At 35.8% G+C, this 18,208-nt stretch overlaps 1 protein-coding gene across 5 annotated transcripts in view; it reads left to right on the top strand.

Annotated features, from left to right (window-relative positions):
• Nucleotides 1-18,208, top strand: part of PDE4D (phosphodiesterase 4D) — a 1,272,577-nt gene that overhangs the window by 604,875 nt on the left and 649,494 nt on the right. The window contains exon 1 of one of the 5 annotated variants that reach the window (XM_019743406.3): nucleotides 11,292-11,894. The exons of the other annotated variants lie outside the window; for them this stretch is intronic. Coding sequence (XP_019598965.1) covers nucleotides 11,629-11,894 — 266 coding nt within the window. The 5' untranslated portion in view covers nucleotides 11,292-11,628. Of the gene's footprint in view, nucleotides 1-11,291; nucleotides 11,895-18,208 lie in introns of those variants that run through there. 5 annotated transcript variants of the gene reach the window in all.

The following is an 18,208-nucleotide window of genomic DNA, read 5'->3' as shown; positions in this document are numbered from 1 at the left end:
TTTCTTCCACATGAAAAAATAGGAGATATTCTTGAGGGGGAAAAAAACCACTTTGACAGCTAGTACAGGGAAATTGATGGCAACTTAAGGCTGTGTGAGGAATAAAATGTGGGAACTCAAACATTGTTGGTGGGAGTGTAAATTGAATCAGCCACTTTGAAGAACAATTTGCTAGTTTCTATTAAAATGAAAAAATACTCATATTTTATCATTTAACAATCCTACCTCTATGTATCCATTATAAAAACAATTTTTGGAATATGAACCCAAAGAGAGTTTTCAAGGCTATTCTTTGTATGTAATAGTGAACAACTGGACACCTGCTGCCCATCAATAGGAAAATGGCCAACTCAACTGAGAAACAGCCACACTATGGAATACTAGGCATCAGCTGAAAATAATAAGTGAGACCTTTGTTGAATAAAAAAAGCAAGTTGCCAAATGATCAATAAGTATGAGGCTATGTTTTATAAAAAGGCTCAGAAAACAGTAGTATATGTTTCCACAGGCACACAATTATTCATGAAATCACATGGAGGTCTAGAATTTTGCTGTCCAGTATGGTAGCCATTAGCCACAGAAAGCTATTTAAATTTTCTTTAATTAAAGTTTATTGGGGTGACAATGGTTAGTAAAGTTGCATAGATGTCAAGTGTACAATTCTGTATTACATCATCTATATATCACATTATTATGTGTTCACCAACCAGAGTCAGTTCTCCTTCCATCACCATATATTTGATCTTGTTTACCCTCATCTACCACCACCCTCCCCCTTTACCCTCTGGTAACCACTAAACTATTGTCTGTGTCTATGAGTTTTTGTTTCTTTGTTGTTGTTTTTTTGTCTTGTTCCTTTGTTGTTTTCAGTTTTATATCCTACATATCAGTGAAATCATATGGTTCTTGACTTTTTCTGTCTGGCTTATTTTACTTAGTATAATCAATCCATGTTGTTGCAAATGGCAATATTTCTTCTTTTCTTATGGCAGAATAGTATTCCATTGTGTGTGTGTGTGTGTGTGTGTGTGTGTGTGTGTGTGTATATATATATATATATATATATATATATATATATATATATATATATATCATATCTTGTTTATTCAATCATCTATTGAAGGACACTTTGGTTGTTTCCATATCTTGGCCACTGTAAATAAAGCTGCAATGAACATCGGAGCACATATATCTTTATGGATCAATGTCTTCAGATTTTTGGGGTAGATATCCAGGAGAGTGATTGCTGGGTCATATGGTAATTCTATTCTTAATTTTTTGAGGAACCTCCACACTGCCTTCCATAGTGGCTGCACCAATCTGTGTTCCCACCAACAGTTTCTGAGTGTTCCTTTTTCTCCATAACCTCTTCAATATTTCAGTTCCTCAGTTGCATTAGCCACATTTGGGTAATGGCCACTTTTGGCTCTTAGCTATTGTAATGGACAGCAGAGGTCTAGGAGATAAACACAATTGATAACAGAGTTACCTGTGAGAAGGGCTAAGTTTGGGGATAGTGGTCTATAGTAACTTTAGATTTGTAGGTGACTTTTAAAAATTTTACAGTGAGAAGAGAATTTATATTATCTGAAAAAATTTGAAGTAATACATTTATAAAATTGAAAGCATGCGTAGGATTTCTATCAACAGGATTTCTAAAACATTTCAAACTTTTAGTGGGTAGATCAGAGTAAATTGATTTGGACACACTGTCCTTTTAGCCTTTTAACTATCTAAAAGCACATAAAAATGCTAAAACAACTGTACAAATCATTTGTACAAGTGTCTGCTGAACATTTACTATATTCTAGGCATTTAAAGTACAAGGATCATGAGGCAACTGCTGTTTAGACTGAAGTGTGTTTCCCATGGGTGCAACAAGAGGATTTCTTCTTGTATTATTTTTCCTTTATAACTGATTAAATAATTACTGGTTGGCTTTATTCAATGCTTACATAATTACAAAATATAAATGGTGGTTATTGGATTGAATAGAATGTATATTTTTTAATTAGTGTAATAAGTATCTGTATTTATGTTTTTAGGGATGAAAAATAATAATTTCTGGAAAACTCAGATTACTGTACACCGTTTAGCAATAATTTGAATACTTTCAGGTTAGAATCATTTCACTAAAAATATCAGAAATAAAAGCACACACCTACTTACACAGTTATACCTAGACTTACTGTGGGACTAGGTGTATTGAATTGATGGAAACACACTTACTTACTTAATTTTTTTTAGATAATAGAAAGATCAATTGCATGGTGGTAAATCTTTATGAGGAGTGTTTTTCCCAATGTTTCATACACAGTAGACTACACTGCAAGTCCTAGCTAACTGTGAACACAGCAAAGGATGAATCTTGTGTCCCTATACACAAAGACCAGCATCCATGTCATATCTGTAGAACCTAGCACACAGTATTTGTCCAATTAAGGGCTTTTACATTAATTCATTACATTTCAGAAACATTCTATAAGTCTTAAATAAGGTTTGACTTTTCATGTCAATTAATAATATAGAAATAGGCAAAGAATTTCATGACACTTGCAAGAGTTTATTTTCCAATTTCTATTATATTAAGTCATTTTTTTGCCTTATCTTAAAAGTGTGGATCTAATATAGCAAAATTTGCTTTTAGAACTGAATTTTTTAGAGTGTATGTGCTCATTTGAAAAAAAAAAAAGGTTTATGATAATGTTATTCAGTAAGAGTTATTTTTTAAAATCCATTGTTTATTAAAACAGCAACAAATTGAAGCACTTCAGAAATAGCTGAATATAAATTTGATATAGCATCACCTTGGTACAAGTTAAGTGCTCTCATTTGCTAGACTTCAATTGCATCAATCTTTACTTATTTTACTGTGTTTCCCCGAAAATAAGACTGGGCCTTATATTAATTTTTGCTCCAAAAGACGCATTAAGGCTTATGTTCAGGGGATGTCATCCTGAAAAATCATGCTAGGGCTTCTTTTCTGGTTAGGCCTTATTTTTGGGGAAACACAGTAGTACCTGAATACTCATGGAGTGATGCATGGACCAGCATTACAATCACCTGGGAGCTCTGGAAATCCAAAATCTCGAGCCCCACTCCAGACCTACTGAAACAGAATCTGTGTTTGGCATGGGTACTAGTTGTTCTGAAGGTACACTAAAGCTTGAAAAGCACTTGTCTAGCCTTCAATTGCCTTTGCACGTCTTCTCACCAACAGCGTTATGTAGACCAATATTTCTCTGGCCCCTTAACCTGTTCACAGCCTTCCAACTAGCATGACATCTGAGTTGTCATTTAGACTTATAGCCCCCGCTCTCTCATAGCCTCTGCTAAAGTTACAGCTTTTACAAGGGGAGAGAGACCTATTGAGGAGAAGGGCGGAATTAGCCTCAGAGCAGGAACTTAACAACGAACTTGAGTCTAATAGAGTCTGGTACTAGGGCATCACCAAGACTACTTGTTGTTAAGCTAGAAGCATTTCTGTTTGACTGCTGTTTGGTGGGGAAAAAACAAATAAACATACCAGAAGGCCAAGAAATTGTCTGTCAGTTGTGTTCAAGGAGATATTTGTAGTAAGGCCAGGTAAGGGTTCCTGGAAACACCCATCTCTGGATATGCTAGAAGATGCAGATGGATTCAGAGCCAAGGATGTCAGCTTTCATAAATCACATTAACCTATTAAAAGACTGAGAGACCCTACTGTAAGGAAACCTGTTTAATCCTATTTGACCCAACCATATATATATATATATATATATATATATATATATATATATATATATATATTATCAGAAATTTTTTTTTCATGCAACACTCATTAACCTTGAGTAAGACTAGTCTTTGGTGAGGTACTCTTTGTGAAATGTGCGTGCGGAGGTGTCTGTTATTGCCTAAAAGGTAAGTTAAGCCCTGAAGTTTTAGAAAATCTGACTTATTATATAACAGTGAATATACCTATCTCTGTAGTTTCACTATTTTAGAAGTAAAATAATGCTTTGATGCCAAATATTAAATTAACTTAGGCATTGCTCACCCACTCTGTCTCCCAAGCTGTGACTCAAATGTCAGAACAAATTTCTTCACCTAGTTAGGGAAGGAATTTTCATAAGTTTTAGGGCCATAAAAGCCTCAGTAAGGCTCCTGGTTAGTGTAGCACCCTCTAATTTTCCATCTTCAATTTCTTGAACATTGAATATAGTAGGTTGGTGCAAAAGTAATTGCAGTTTCTGCAATTAGTTTTAACTTTTTAAACCATAATTAGTTTTGCACCAACCTAATATCTTTTCCATTTTCCTTTTAAAGCATTATCTGTGAAACATACTATCACTACATAGAAATGGAAGAGACCTTATTGCCTCAGGATGTACTTGATAACAATTTTTCTCAAATAGCCCCTTAAACTTGTAATCAAAGACAACATATGCGTTTCTTTCATAAAATCCTAGTAAAGTTATGGGACTTTTAACTAGAAAACTGAGTTCCTGAGCAGTTAAATGAACTTGTTGAAGGTGACTTAGCTAGTTAATTATAGACTTCGGAATACAATTCCAGTTTCTGTAATTTCTTTTGTAAAGCATCCCACATAAACACCTAGGTCTCGAAAGGATCCTTATAGTTAGGTATGAAAAGTGTTATCACTAAAAGTATGATTTGCTTGTGAGGAATCATTATCTACATATCTTAAATTTTAGTAAACAAATTGCCAGCTACAATTATAAACCTCTGAATTATGTACACTTTCGGTGAAATATACTATTTTGTGTCATAAAACCATACCCGCAAAGCAGAAGGACTGAAACAGATGTGTCAGGATCACACAGAGGCTTCCCAGTTATGTCAGGCTAATTTGAGAAATACTGTAAAAATCCTTTCCTGGGGCTGGTGGGGGATGAATGCAGAGACTGAAAAAGAGAGATGAGGAAATGGGTGCCTTGGAGTAGAGTTTTGAGTAGATCACTATATTCCTTTGAACTTGGGATACGTGTTAGATTTTGTTCATTAACATGTTCCGATATGGACAAAAACAGCGAAAGACTCGAAAGGTTTACCCAAGTTCTTTTGTGTATTCAGTGTCCATTGTGTGTAATACAATAAACAATTTTGGAAAGTGTAGAGCTCTTTCGGTTATGAAGACGAGTTATCTATCAGAGCCTCAAAATATCATTGCTAATGGACATCGATTGGGGTTTGGAAATATTTTCACTTCAAAAACTGTTGTAACAGTATTTTGTAGTGAGATTAGATTTGCACATATCTAATTGCATGCATTCATTTTGCTAAGAGTACCTTTATTAATTTATTTGACTTTTATTTTTCAATGAAAAAGACAATATAATGCAGTGGTTACATGAATAGACTCTGGACTTGGATTATCTGATTTAAAATCCCAACTATATCACCTAGTAGGTATGTATGACCTTAAGGAAGTTATTTAACTTTTGTGCCTCAATTTTTCTCAACCTTAAAATGAAGGTAATAGTACCTGTCTCATAAGAGTGATTGCGACGACCACTTATAGAAGGATGCAAAGCCTATGCGCGTAGGGTATTTGTGTATTGCACTTATAACCAGTGACTTTTTTAGTCAGTTAGTATGTTAGGGGTTGATCCACTATAGATACAGTGGCATAAAGGGGATGTTTTGTTGTGAAGTTGAAGGCAAAATGCTTGGCTATTCTTCCCACTGAAAAAAGACTTAGAAATATAGGGTATTTTAATGTTAGCACTTTAGTGGCCATCAAAACCCATTGCTTTTATTGAAAATTGGTTAATATTCAGAGAGAGAATTCTAGTGTATCATTTTAGCCAAGTAATCAAGAGGAATTCTGTTCTAGTATTGGGAGCTTTTGTAAGTGGATGTATCAGAAGGAAAGGAAAGATTCTTACATAAATGTGTGTTGTTGTTTTTTCTCAGAACTAAAATAAAGTCTTAATGTTGCTGGTATAAGATGTGCCTTATAAAATGTTAACCTTCTTTTAAAATGAAACATTGACTTACTATTTCAATAGAGATACCCCTAACATTTAGTTTTAATTTTTTAAAAAAGCTCCTTTTAACTATATTTAATCTAGAAAACAATATTTGAGCTTTTTGTTAAAAAAAATTGAGCTTAGAAGAACACATTGTATGCTCAACATGTAGCTCTAATATAAATCAAGACAGATATATTTCTTTTGTCCAAGTCCTACTTTTTTGTACATTAGCAGCCGTTTGATAATTAATTAGATGAACCACACTGAATTAGATGGAATGTATAATTGATTATGTTAAGAAAGGTCTAATCTAGTTTTTCTTCCCTATTGACGTGAATACTCACATACAGCCAATGAACAAATCCGTCTAATTATTCCATTATCCCTTTTATTTCCATTTCTACACAAATTTATATTAAAACGGAACTGTTGAAATAAACAGCCTTCAGAATCATCTCCTCCAAATTGTGGTCCATACTGCCACCAAATTAATCTTATTTAAACGTCTCTCTGTATTATTTACCTATATCCCAAGTAAATTTTACTGATTTTTCCATAGGAATGAGTCTAAAAACCCAACATCTCTTAGCTCCCCAAGATTACCTACTGCCCCCAAACTTTCTCATTTTTTTCCCTCCACATGTACCTTCTTTCAAGGCCCAATTCAAGTCCTGCTGCTTCTTTGGATTATTTTACATTGATTTCGATATATGTTGGTTACTCCTCTAATCCCTTGAGGTTCCGATTATTTCTATTATTAATTTGATATTGATCATTTATTCATATTTTCTTTGTTGGAGGGGATATATATGTGTATATATATATACATTTATTTTCAAGTAGTTTTTAATCTCTGCTGACCAGCCCAGAACCTAATAAAAGATCAATGATAATCTTAATTTGAAAAGCCCTATTCTACAATGTCCAAATGTGTTTTAGATATAAGGATAATATAATGTATCATCAGAATTTATAATGATATAAATTCTAAATGGAAGAAAATCACAATGAAAATTTTAAATAAAATAATGTTAGGATATATTATTTTGCGAAGTGCAAACTACCATGAAGTTTAATTAAAATTCCTTCATATCAAAGGACTATAGGCATATAGATGAAGGAAAAAAAAACACTCAGGGACTCCACCTCGAGCTGCCCTTACTTGAATACCAGGCCTTTGCAAGAATTTTATGACTTGGCAGGGCTTCACAGGTTGGCATGGTGTATGTCCCAAGCAGAGCCAAGGACGGAATTTAATGTTAACTAGACCAAGAGCTCAGGGCAGTCAGATTTCTACTATTTTCCATAGAAACATCCCTCATCGATTTTAAATATTGGATCAGCTTCCCTTTTGGGGTTGTTTCCTATAGAGTATAAAAGGCCTTGCTTGGCATTTCATAGACAATCAAATCTCAGTCCTACACTGTTGAACTATATGTCTTTGGGCAAGTTATTTAACCTTCCTATGCCCTCATCAGTAAAATAGTGCTGATGAAATAACCCCCTAAGCATTATTGCAAGATTAAATGAAATAAAAATGCAAAATGCCTGGCACATAGGTGATATCTACTCAATGTAAATTTTTTAAGTACCTTGTATCAGCTAGTGTCAGGTTTCATTTATTGGGTTTTCGCTCTGAAACAAGCACTCTTCTAAACACTTTACATTGTGGGTATTAACGCACATTATCTTTGCAGCATTCTTATGCAATAGCTATTATTATTATCATTCTGTTTAAAGAGACAAGGAACTGAGCCACAGACAAACTAACACAGCTACTAAGTATCATAGCTGGGGTTCAAAACAAGCCTTTTGGGTTCCAAACACATCCTCTTTACTACTAGGCAACATAACCTCTCCCACTGTCATTTCTATGGACCATATCCTATGGGCAATTTTAAAAAAGTCTCATTTAAACACACTATTTACCTAAGTAAAATATAGTTGGGAGAAGCATACAATGCATTCCATAGTCAAGTATCAATCATTTTAATTTATCCATTATTTTCAATTAGCTGCACCACGCTAGCTTTCAATTGTGGGAAATCCAGCCTTGTTTATTCTTACCTAGATAACAGAACACTTTCAATCCTTGTCCAAGAACCTATGCAAATCTTATTTGTTTTACTGCCTATGAATAATTAAATACATGTTTTCAATAATTCTGAATAATCTAAAAAGGCAAATTTTGAAAATCCACCAAGAGTCAAGCAGGAAAACTTTCATGAAGTTATCAGATGTTATCTGCGGTTCTAGGTGTGGGTGGCTTTATCAAAACATTTCACCCACTTTCACATTTCCACTTGTTAAAACCTAAGGCCTTATTTGTCTGTCACTTACAGTACTGTGTTTTTCAGAAAAATTTCTGGCAACTAATTTTAAAGAGATTTTGTTAAAAAAAGAGAGAACAAAAGAAAGGCACGATGTGTAGTGCTTTTATTGGAAGAATTCCTCTGACCCTCTGCATTATTATAAAGAAAATTGCCAGTTTATCCAAACCTCACCCACCTTTGGTTATGTTCAGAACTTTACAATTTGTGCTTCCTAAAGCAGTGATTTTCAAGCATGATTTTGAAACACGGCAGGATTTGTCAACTTATTTCAATGGGGTGGCAAAGAATTCTCAAAACAAAATTAATGTTTTTTTCAAAAAGCAGCATGTATGCCATATGTCACTTGGGGGACTGAGGATGGAAACTATAAGTGTTAGGCAATTGAACAAATAATGATAGGATATGGGAACCTGTAAAATGGCAGCCAATTCTGCTTCTACAATGGAATCCTTTAACATGTAAGATTTGCAGAATGCCTTTGTTCAGTTTTAGTCTATGTTTAACAACAACCCTCCATGAATTTTTAATAGAATATTGTTCTATTTTCTGTTTTAGCTTCGTTGTGATCATCAATAAAGTGCCTAATCTCTCTGAGCATCCACATGACATGCTATTTATATGAAGTCTAGCTTGTAAACAGTTTATTCCTCTTCAGTGAAGGTCACTGCAAGCGAGAACTAGAACCTAGAGTCCCCTGAATACAATGAATTTCCCAGTAGATGGCCCATGTCATTCTTAGTCATATCCATTCTTTTGTTTTGTCACTGAGAATCATTTTTCTCTAAGTAAAGCCAGACATTTAAACCTCTCCTGCTTCTGGGCTCTCATCTAGGCACTTGGGCTATACTTTGTCATGGCAATTGTTTTGTACTTGATCTACCTTACTAGATTACAAACTCCCACAGGTCAGGGAAAGCATCAAGCTCTTCTTGAAATATCCTAGAGCACTCAATATAGTGCCTAGCACAAAATAAATGCTGGAACTACTCTTTAGAAAGTGGGAAATTTTTCTAAATTTTTTATGCCATGTCAGTTGATTGCCTACTATTTTTTATTATTTTTTTTTTTGTCTATTTGTTTTCCTCACTCTATACTGTTATCTGAATTTATATTTCACAAACTTGAACAAGTTTTTTCATCTACTGAGTGCTGGGCTTTTTTTTTTTTAACTTGTTCACTTCTTTATTTGTACATTTCTAGTTCCTCATTCTGGAGTGCATTTCTTTTTTACCATCCTTTCCATTAATTTTTGATCCTTCCCCTCTTCAACTTTATTCCACCTCAGCATTCCCTCCTCACTTACACTCACCATTTTCATTGTATTTTTCTGCTCCTGATAATATCACTTTTTAGGTGTTCTGGTGTCGTTTCCTGAGCCCTTTCCATTAAGTTATTAAGTTACGAGCTCTTTGAGGGCCAGCATTACACTCCTGTTGTGCATATCTTCTAATGCAGTTGTCAGTCTCTCAGCCCACTTTAAAGAAATTGGCTACTCATTTTAATGAATATATTTATTCCTTAAAAAAAACATATTTATTCCCCCTAAAGGGCCTTTCACTTAATGTTGCACAGTGATGAAATCTTTTGTACTGGTAGAGGTTTAAATGTCTGGCTTTAAGTAGAAATTTAAGTAAAATTCTTTAGAATGAGAATAATCAAACTCTGATTTGTAAAAATTAGACTATTTGCATAGCGGATTTTCTGATTAAGTCATGGCACATATGTCTCATTAAATTGTTATTAGATACATTAAGTGGTGACTCTGTGCTTCTGTGAACAGCACCTCGGACTACCCTTTTCTGTAACATTTTAAAGGCAAGGAATTGAAACTTATGGTGGCACAACCAGGGAGGGAGCTAGGAGAATCTTTTAGGACTGACCTAAATCATAGAAACCCCCCGCAAAATATTTGAATCAGACTATTAATTCTCCATTTTACCTGGATGCATTTTGTAACTCCTTTTTAAGTTATTGTGTTTTTTAAAAATGAAACATATTTGTAGGTCCTGAGAAATGAGATTTGATTTCAATGCCAACCTGTCTGTAGCATCACTAGGCTGCTTGGGCATCTCTGTTCAAAGGTGTGGGTTCCTTTCCAATCCAGTTCTACTAATGTTTGCACTTTTCAGGTATAATATAATTTGTAATATAATGAGATTTGACAGGCTTCATCCCTTACTTGAATAGTTGTGACTTTTTCTTTTATTTTTTTCTAGTAGTAAACTAAATAGGCAAGAAATGATTTCTTCTCTTTTATTTTAAACCTCCTCTGAATAAGTTTCTTGAAACTATGTTGACCACAAATGAAAATCTTAGATTAAAAGACAACTAAGAAAATAACTACAAAAAGCTAGATTTACTTTATTCTTTTATAGTTGAATACATAAAAATGGATATACCATAAGTGATAAGCGGAATTTTAAAATCATTGTTAACTACTCTTAGGAAAACAGTCTGTCCCTCTGGAGGGTCATTAATTTAAATGCAAAGAGATAACAAATAACATTTGTGGGTGTAAATAGTATTGTTACATGCTTTGAAAGGGCCATAATGAGCAAGTTTGTGCAATACAACAGCAACCTGTGATGTGTTCCATGTTCAATATTTAAAAACCTTTTGTGTGGTTTCTAACTAGGTAGAAAGATGGGTAAGGGAGTCCATTTTATTCTCTTGGGATTTGTCTTAAAGGTGCATCAGCTTGAGTTTAGCAAAAAAGGAACGATTTCTCCTTGTCTAGTGCTTGTTTATTCTCCCCTTACACAAACCAAAGGAGTAGCAATTTTCTTTTATGAACGTGCACTGAAGGGAGAGGAAGGTCAAGTTCAAAGTTTTTCTTTCCTTTGGATTCAGGAATAAGCAAAGGGAGAGACTAGCCAAACAACCGACCAGCAGGCATCTGATGGTTAAGCCCTCCCACCAGGACTTTTTATGTACATAAGCAGAAGTCACTACAGCAGCTGCGGCGCATTACTTCCAATAGTTTAGCAGGCTGCTTTGTAGCGCTGACAAAGCCGTGCTAGGGCAGCGGCTTCCCTCCATGTTCCCTTGCCGCGCGAGCTCCTCGGTGATCTTTGGCAGGGGATCCGCAGAGGAGGGGTGACGTTTAACAGGCTTCCGCTGAGGAGCGCGCTCGCCTCCTCTACACCCAGCCCCATCGCCACCGAGAGACTGAGGCAGGCGACCGAATGAACTAACAGCAGCTGGGTCTGACCTGCTTCCCCGGACATTTCCCCGGACTCTGGGCGAAGCAGTCACTGGAAGGAGGCCAGGGAACCACGTTGCCCTGGATTGTTGCCAACTGTACAAAGTTGACCGGGAAAATGGCTCAGCAGACAACAAGCCCGGACACCTTAGCTGTACCTGAAGTGGATAATCCGCATTGTCCAAACCCCTGGCTGAACGAGGATCTTGTGAAATCCTTGCGGGAAAACCTGTTGCAGCACGAGAAGTCCAAGACAGCGAGGAAATCGGTTTCTCCCAAGCTTTCTCCAGTGATTTCTCCAAGAAATTCCCCCAGGCTCCTGCGCAGGATGCTTCTCAGTAGCAACATCCCCAAACAGCGGCGCTTCACGGTGGCACATACGTGGTAAGGTTTGCACAGATCATTGGAAATGGTGGCCATTCCCCTGGGGATTTTTGCTCCTCCCGCCTTTCACTCTAGGGCTGGGGAGGAAGTACCATTATCTTCCCTCACCTGTGATTTATCAGAAGTAATCTACCTTAACAATAAATCCCACAGATGTCCTAGTCAGAGCAGTAAACCTTGAGATTGGTAATAGGAACGGTTGAGGTGGGTGGTTCTTGAAGTTCAATTCCTGTTGCAAGTTCCTACAAGAAAATTGGATTCCAGATGTCAAATAAGAATGCAGTTTTACTCCCATACTGATGTGGTGATTTCTTAAGCTAATATCCCTGCCAGGTTCGGCAGCATCCCAGGGAAGAAAGGACCAGAAAGGAGAGGAGGAAAATCATCATGTTCTCTCTTTTCTGCATGATCCCCTGTTGAACAGAGATGTAGTGTGTGTGTGTGTGTGTGTGTGTGTGTGTGTGTGTGTGTGTGTGTGTGTGTGTGTGTGTGTGTGTATGTAATGCTCTGTCCCTCTAACACTTCTCATTATTGATTTTAATTTATAATCTCAAATATGCCTTTCAAAAAAAAGGAAAGAAGAAAGGGTTTAGGAATTCTGTGCGGAAAGTTGTAGGCTGCACTTGGTCATATGGTTGTGTTCTTTGAATTTGGATTCTTTGAATATTGTGTCAGTATTTTAATTTTCTTGATGAATATTTCTATCTTCTTTATAATGGGTGAATTTGTTTTGTGCATGTGCTTCCGTGAATTTTTCTAGACGATTCTTGATATTTTCATGCTCTTGTAAAAACAAATATTGAAATAAACCTTTGTGTGAGCTTATTATGGTCTTTCTGCCCCAGAAGAGGCAATTCCAGGCTATGATGGGGGGGGGCAGTCTGTGATGTACACTTGGTGAATTTTAGGTAGTAGTAGCTTCCATACACTACCTCCACACTGTGATAAAATGAATGTTAATTATGATATAGCAAAAAGAATTAATGAGTGTGTTAGTTGAGAAACTGACTGAATGATTTTTTTTGTACAGTTTTTCTATAGAAAATCAGAGTATGCCAGGAATGGAAAACAAACCAAAACAGAAAAACATAAACAAGACTTCTAGAAAAGAAGAGCAAGTAGGGAGAATCAAAATGTGAACTAGCAACATAGCCATACACAGGAATGCATTAATGTCATAGATGAAAACAGATGACAAAGGACATAAAAGGCATGTCCTGCCCAAAGAAACATCTATCCTCAGAATTTTATTTTTAAATAGCTAGATCTCTGATTGGAAATGTGTTCTTGCTTTCCCCAAGATTTCGACTAGATGGCATTGCTAAGTTTAGTTAGAGGTGCTGCCCCTAAAGGGGTAAAACAAACATTGAATTTTTCAGTCTTAAAGAAATTATGGGAAAAAAGATCACTTCTCTCTGAGGAAGATATTGTTGAAAATTTTTAATCGGAGAAAGCAGTGAATGAAAGGAATACACACTGAGATGCTCCGAGGGAGAGGGATGAAACCAGGCATCAGGTGCCAGAGCAGGAAAGCTGGCTCAAGTTCATAAAGAGTCAGGCCCAGAATTTTGGTATCCACCCTCCCTTTCCATTGACATGTTTCTTTTCTTTTTCTTTTTTTTTTTTTTTTAATAGGATTCCTAAATTGTACCCGTTGTTGAATGGGTAAGCCTCAACTCAGTGTCTTGATTTCAATCTGAGTGAAGCAACCTAGAGTTCATCGGAAGGTTATCTGAACTATTTGGACATGTTGAGATGTAAGGAAGGCAGGAAATCTCATGAAAACAGGCTTTCTTCTGAAATTTCTGGCACTTCCTTTTCTGGTGCTCTTTGGAGAGACTCCAAGAGTACAGTTTCTGCCGATATTTCATTTTGGTATGTCAGGTCTCAGCCAGATCACGGAGGCATCAAAAGAGCAATGGGAATGAAAAATAAAAACCATGATATCAAGTCTCAGGAACTCAGGAGGAAACAACAGTCCTCATGGACTAAAAGCATCCAGCAAGGGAGTTAGAGTACCTCACTTTTTCCACATTGGTTCAGTGAGCCTCAAGACTTTCATAATAGCCACAGGTATCTTTTGATCTTCTGACAAATATCACCCCATCTATGCTTTCATAACTTGGACTAAGCACTATGCATAATTAAAAAAATTAGATTGTTCTGGTGTGTGTGTGTGTGTATTCACACACATACATATATTCACACACACGTATACATACAGAGGGTGCTAAAAAATGTATACACGTTTTAAGAAAGGAAAACTCTATTAAAATTGTAATAATATGTACCAGTAACAAAAGATGAGTACAAGTCATGTGTATACATTTTTTTGGCACCCCTGGTGTGTGTGTGTGATTATATATATATAGTTTTTACTATCTAAACTTGTGCTACTACCACCATACTCAAATCCTCTGCTTCTTCAAATTAGGTGACCAGCTATTTAAACACTTCCCCGGTGTGTTTCTGCCTCAAAATGTTGCTTCCTGCACCTGATTTCCCTTCCATTTAATATGCATATATTTAACACCTACAGAGTCCAAAGTGTTTCAGTTGTACCTACTGATCACAAAGTTGAACAAGAGCTATTTTTTGGTTTCAAATAATTTACACTCTGGTTGAAAAACTAAATCACCTTAGAAGACATGTTTTTGTTAAGGTAATCATGTTGCTGTACAACATACTCTCTAAGTCCCCATGGATTGACACTATAAATAGGTATTTATTGCTACTGCTTCTCTTGGACAAGTAACTTGTCCTGGGGTGCTTCAGGTACATGGGACCCTACCAGTTTGTGGTCCTGCTATTTGTAGCCCATGATTTCCAAGGTTGCCAGGCTCAGCTGAATCAGGGGAAAAGAGCATGGAAGATGGCATGTGTGAGTTTTTATGAGGCAGGCCTAGAAGTACACATATCACTTATACTAGTATTTCCTGGGAAGAACTCAGTTCTATGGCCACATTTAACTGCAAAGGAGGATGGGAAACCTATCTCAACTTTGTTCCCAGGGATAAGGCAAAACAGATCTGATGAACAGCTAGCCCATCTCAGCCACAGTGTGTTGAAGTCTACCTGGTTCACCCTCCGTACCATAGTTAAATTCATGGAATAACATCTATAATAACCAGTCATTTAGCATCTCTGCACACCTCCTGGATGAGGATCATGCAGAGAAACCCTATTTTTTGACAAGTCTACTGATTGGGAACTTCTTGCTTATATGCAGTTGAAGTCTCCTTCCCTGTGACTGTCATCTGTGGTTCCAGGATCTGCTTTGAAAACCCCAAAGCTTGAATCCCTCTTCCATAATGCAGCCCTTAAGGCAAGAGGCTTGGAGTAACCCACCAGAGAGTCAGGACACATTCTATTATCCTTAGTACACCTTTAATCAATATTTTCACTGTTAGCATGCTTTTTAAAAATTCTTCTCTTTTCTTAACTAAACACCCGAAGTTATTTCACCTTTATATGCTATATTTACCAGACTGCACCTCCTTTTTCTTTCATCCAGACTTCATTTGGATTTTCACAACCGATTCAAAGAGTAGAGTGCTGAATTGACACAATACTCCAGGTGCTGTGGGTGCTGTGTGATTTGTACTTAAGCAGATGCCAGACTACTTAAATTCTGATTTCCTATTTATTAGCTGTATGGTTTTGAACAAGTTACTTAACATGTGCTTCAATTTACCTGTTACTGAATTTCCTGGGAATAGTAATACTATTTGGTATTATGGTTTTATTAAGCACAGTTGTGTGTAAATTACAGTGTGTTGCATAGGGATAGAAACTTAGTGAATTATAAGATAATATTTTCCTTATTATGCACTATATATCCATTATTCCAGCCTTGGTCCGTCTGAATATTTAGGATCATGTTTAAATTGTTAGATGATTACTCTGTCCAGTTGTTTGTAGATGGATTGAACTAAAGAGAATAAATGTGAAGAGACCAAGAGTTCAAAGCAATGATGGGTATATGTCAGTTTCATGACTATGGGAAAGGAGAAGGCAAAAAGGAGAGATATTGCTGAGGCAGAACCATAGGACTTGGTGCCACTTCTCTGCCCCCTCCCATTCCACACATCATTCAAATCCCTGTGTTCCTGAGAGCTTCCTCCTGTTCCCCCAACTAGAAATAACCTGCTTCTTCAAAGTCTTTCAGAGCATCTTCCTGCTGCTATTCACTCAGTGATTATTAGTAATAATTATATCACTAGCTGATGTTTATTGAACACATATTTTGTCTGATGCTGTGTGTTAGATTGGAACCCTTTGGTGTTCATGCTTTTCGCCACTTTGTTTTACCGTTTTTACTTACTATCTAGTACCTTGTAGACTAGTGATGATAGACAGGACTCTGCTTTCATGTGAGTAGGAGATTCCTTTTTTTTATGGTAAAAGCCTGTTTTATTTATGGAAATAAAAAAATGAATAAAAATCACTCATAATTTTACAATAAAGAAATCAATGATATGTTAACAATGATTTTTAATGTACTTGTTTTCAATTTTTTGTTTCTGTTTTTAGGATTACACACACACAAACACAATTTGAACAATACTTTTTGTATCTTGCTTTTACTTTTTTTTTTTACTTAATATTGCATTTTGAGTATTTTTCCAAATTAAAAATTCTTAAAAATAATTTTAATTACCTTTAGTATTTTACTGTGTGAATATATCATGATTTTAAAACAATTCTCCATTATTTATAAAAGCTATGAATTAGAAACAGCTATACTATTCATCAGGAATAATACTGATGCATAAAAATATTGATGGATGCATAAATAAAGTAGGGGATTCCTTTTGATGTCAGCAGAAACTCCTAGGTCAGTGGAATTTCTGGTGAAGAAAAGTTAATTTCCAGTGTTAATTTATTTTAGTCAAGTCTAACAGTCAGGAAAATCTTCCTATATTTTTCAGTTTTCTCCTGTATTCCCACTATGTTCTATCCAACGAATAAAGAAAAGTGTTCTAGGTGAAATTCAGCAATAGGGTTTCTTTGGGTAAATGGTATTCAAATGATACCCAAATATCTTAATCTTTATAATTCCTGTGTATGCATGTGTCTCTTTAATTACAGTATATCCAAAGTTGAAGAAGCACTTTGTAGCATCCTTAAACAACAAAATAATTTCTTTAGGAGGATATTTGAAAGGCCTCTTTCAAGAACACTTTTAGGAAATCTTAAAAGACTTAGGGAGCTAGATAATATTACTGGCCATATTTTTTGTTTGTTATAAATTTCTCTTTACCAGTCACTGGCATTAGCTATAAAATTGCTGATGTTTAGAAGTAAACATTTTCTTTCTTGTGTCATGATTTCTTCAGCCACTGTACTTGCTTTTATAGTTGTTTAAATGAGAACTACACTAAACATTTCTTCAAGTTAACCTTTATCACCTATAAAGGAAAAATTCTGCCATTGAGAGAATTTGTAGGTCAAACACACATTCACAGAGCTGAGTACATTTTCAAAGACATTGTTTAGTTATTCTATTTGAGAACTCTTTCTCCCTTGTTTTTACATTTGTCTTATTTTAAGATTATCTTTTCTCTGTCCCTTAGGTAAGGATACCTAGTGAAGTGCATCGCTGGTGCTCTTCTGGGAGATGGGAACCCAGAGGTGGGCTGTGGGTATAGTGTGATACCAAGAGATAGGGAGGAAGTCTCCAGGGGAAAAACATTTGGTGAGCCACAGGAAGTTAAGCCATCATGTTGGGTGGAGCCAGTTGGCCAAGTCCTTGGCTATGTCTCTGATGTAATTGGCTGTGTGTCTTCAGCAGGAATCTTGGTGGCACAGCAATTAAGAGTGTCTATAGGTTTTGAAAGTTTTTATTAGCCTTTACAAAATTCAGAAGACCCCAGGAAGTCATTCCTCTCAAAGAACTTGTCAATTGACTTGTAATATTTAAGAAATTACAAAGATTAAAATGTAACAAATACTTAACAGAGGAAAAATGAGGACATTGAAATGACCTGGTAGTTTATTATATATACTTCCTGTGATCTTTGACGTTTACCTTAAAAAAAGAGAAAAGATAACCACTGAAGTCTTTGCTACAAGTGGTGAAAATACTTCTAAGCAAAAAAAAGTGTTTCTGGTAAACTTGCTAGAAATGTTGAATGAGAAGGAAATTAAAAATTGAATGGCAGAGTTAATTAAAGTAATTTTTAAATCATGGCGTTAATTTTAAAAGTTATTCTTTGTATAAATTTTTTCATAAATAATAAGCTCCTGTGAGGTTAGGTAACTAAAAGAGCTTCAGCACTATTTTTCTAGGCAGGAAGCTACGAAAATTGTTC

Source organism: Rhinolophus sinicus, chromosome 3 (assembly GCF_057876585.1).
Source record: "Rhinolophus sinicus isolate RSI-liver-muscle chromosome 3, RSI-T2T, whole genome shotgun sequence".
In the NCBI taxonomy this organism is placed as follows: domain Eukaryota; kingdom Metazoa; phylum Chordata; class Mammalia; order Chiroptera; family Rhinolophidae; genus Rhinolophus; species Rhinolophus sinicus.
Note: the sequence above shows the minus strand (reverse complement) of the source record. Positions and strands in the feature narration are given on the sequence as shown.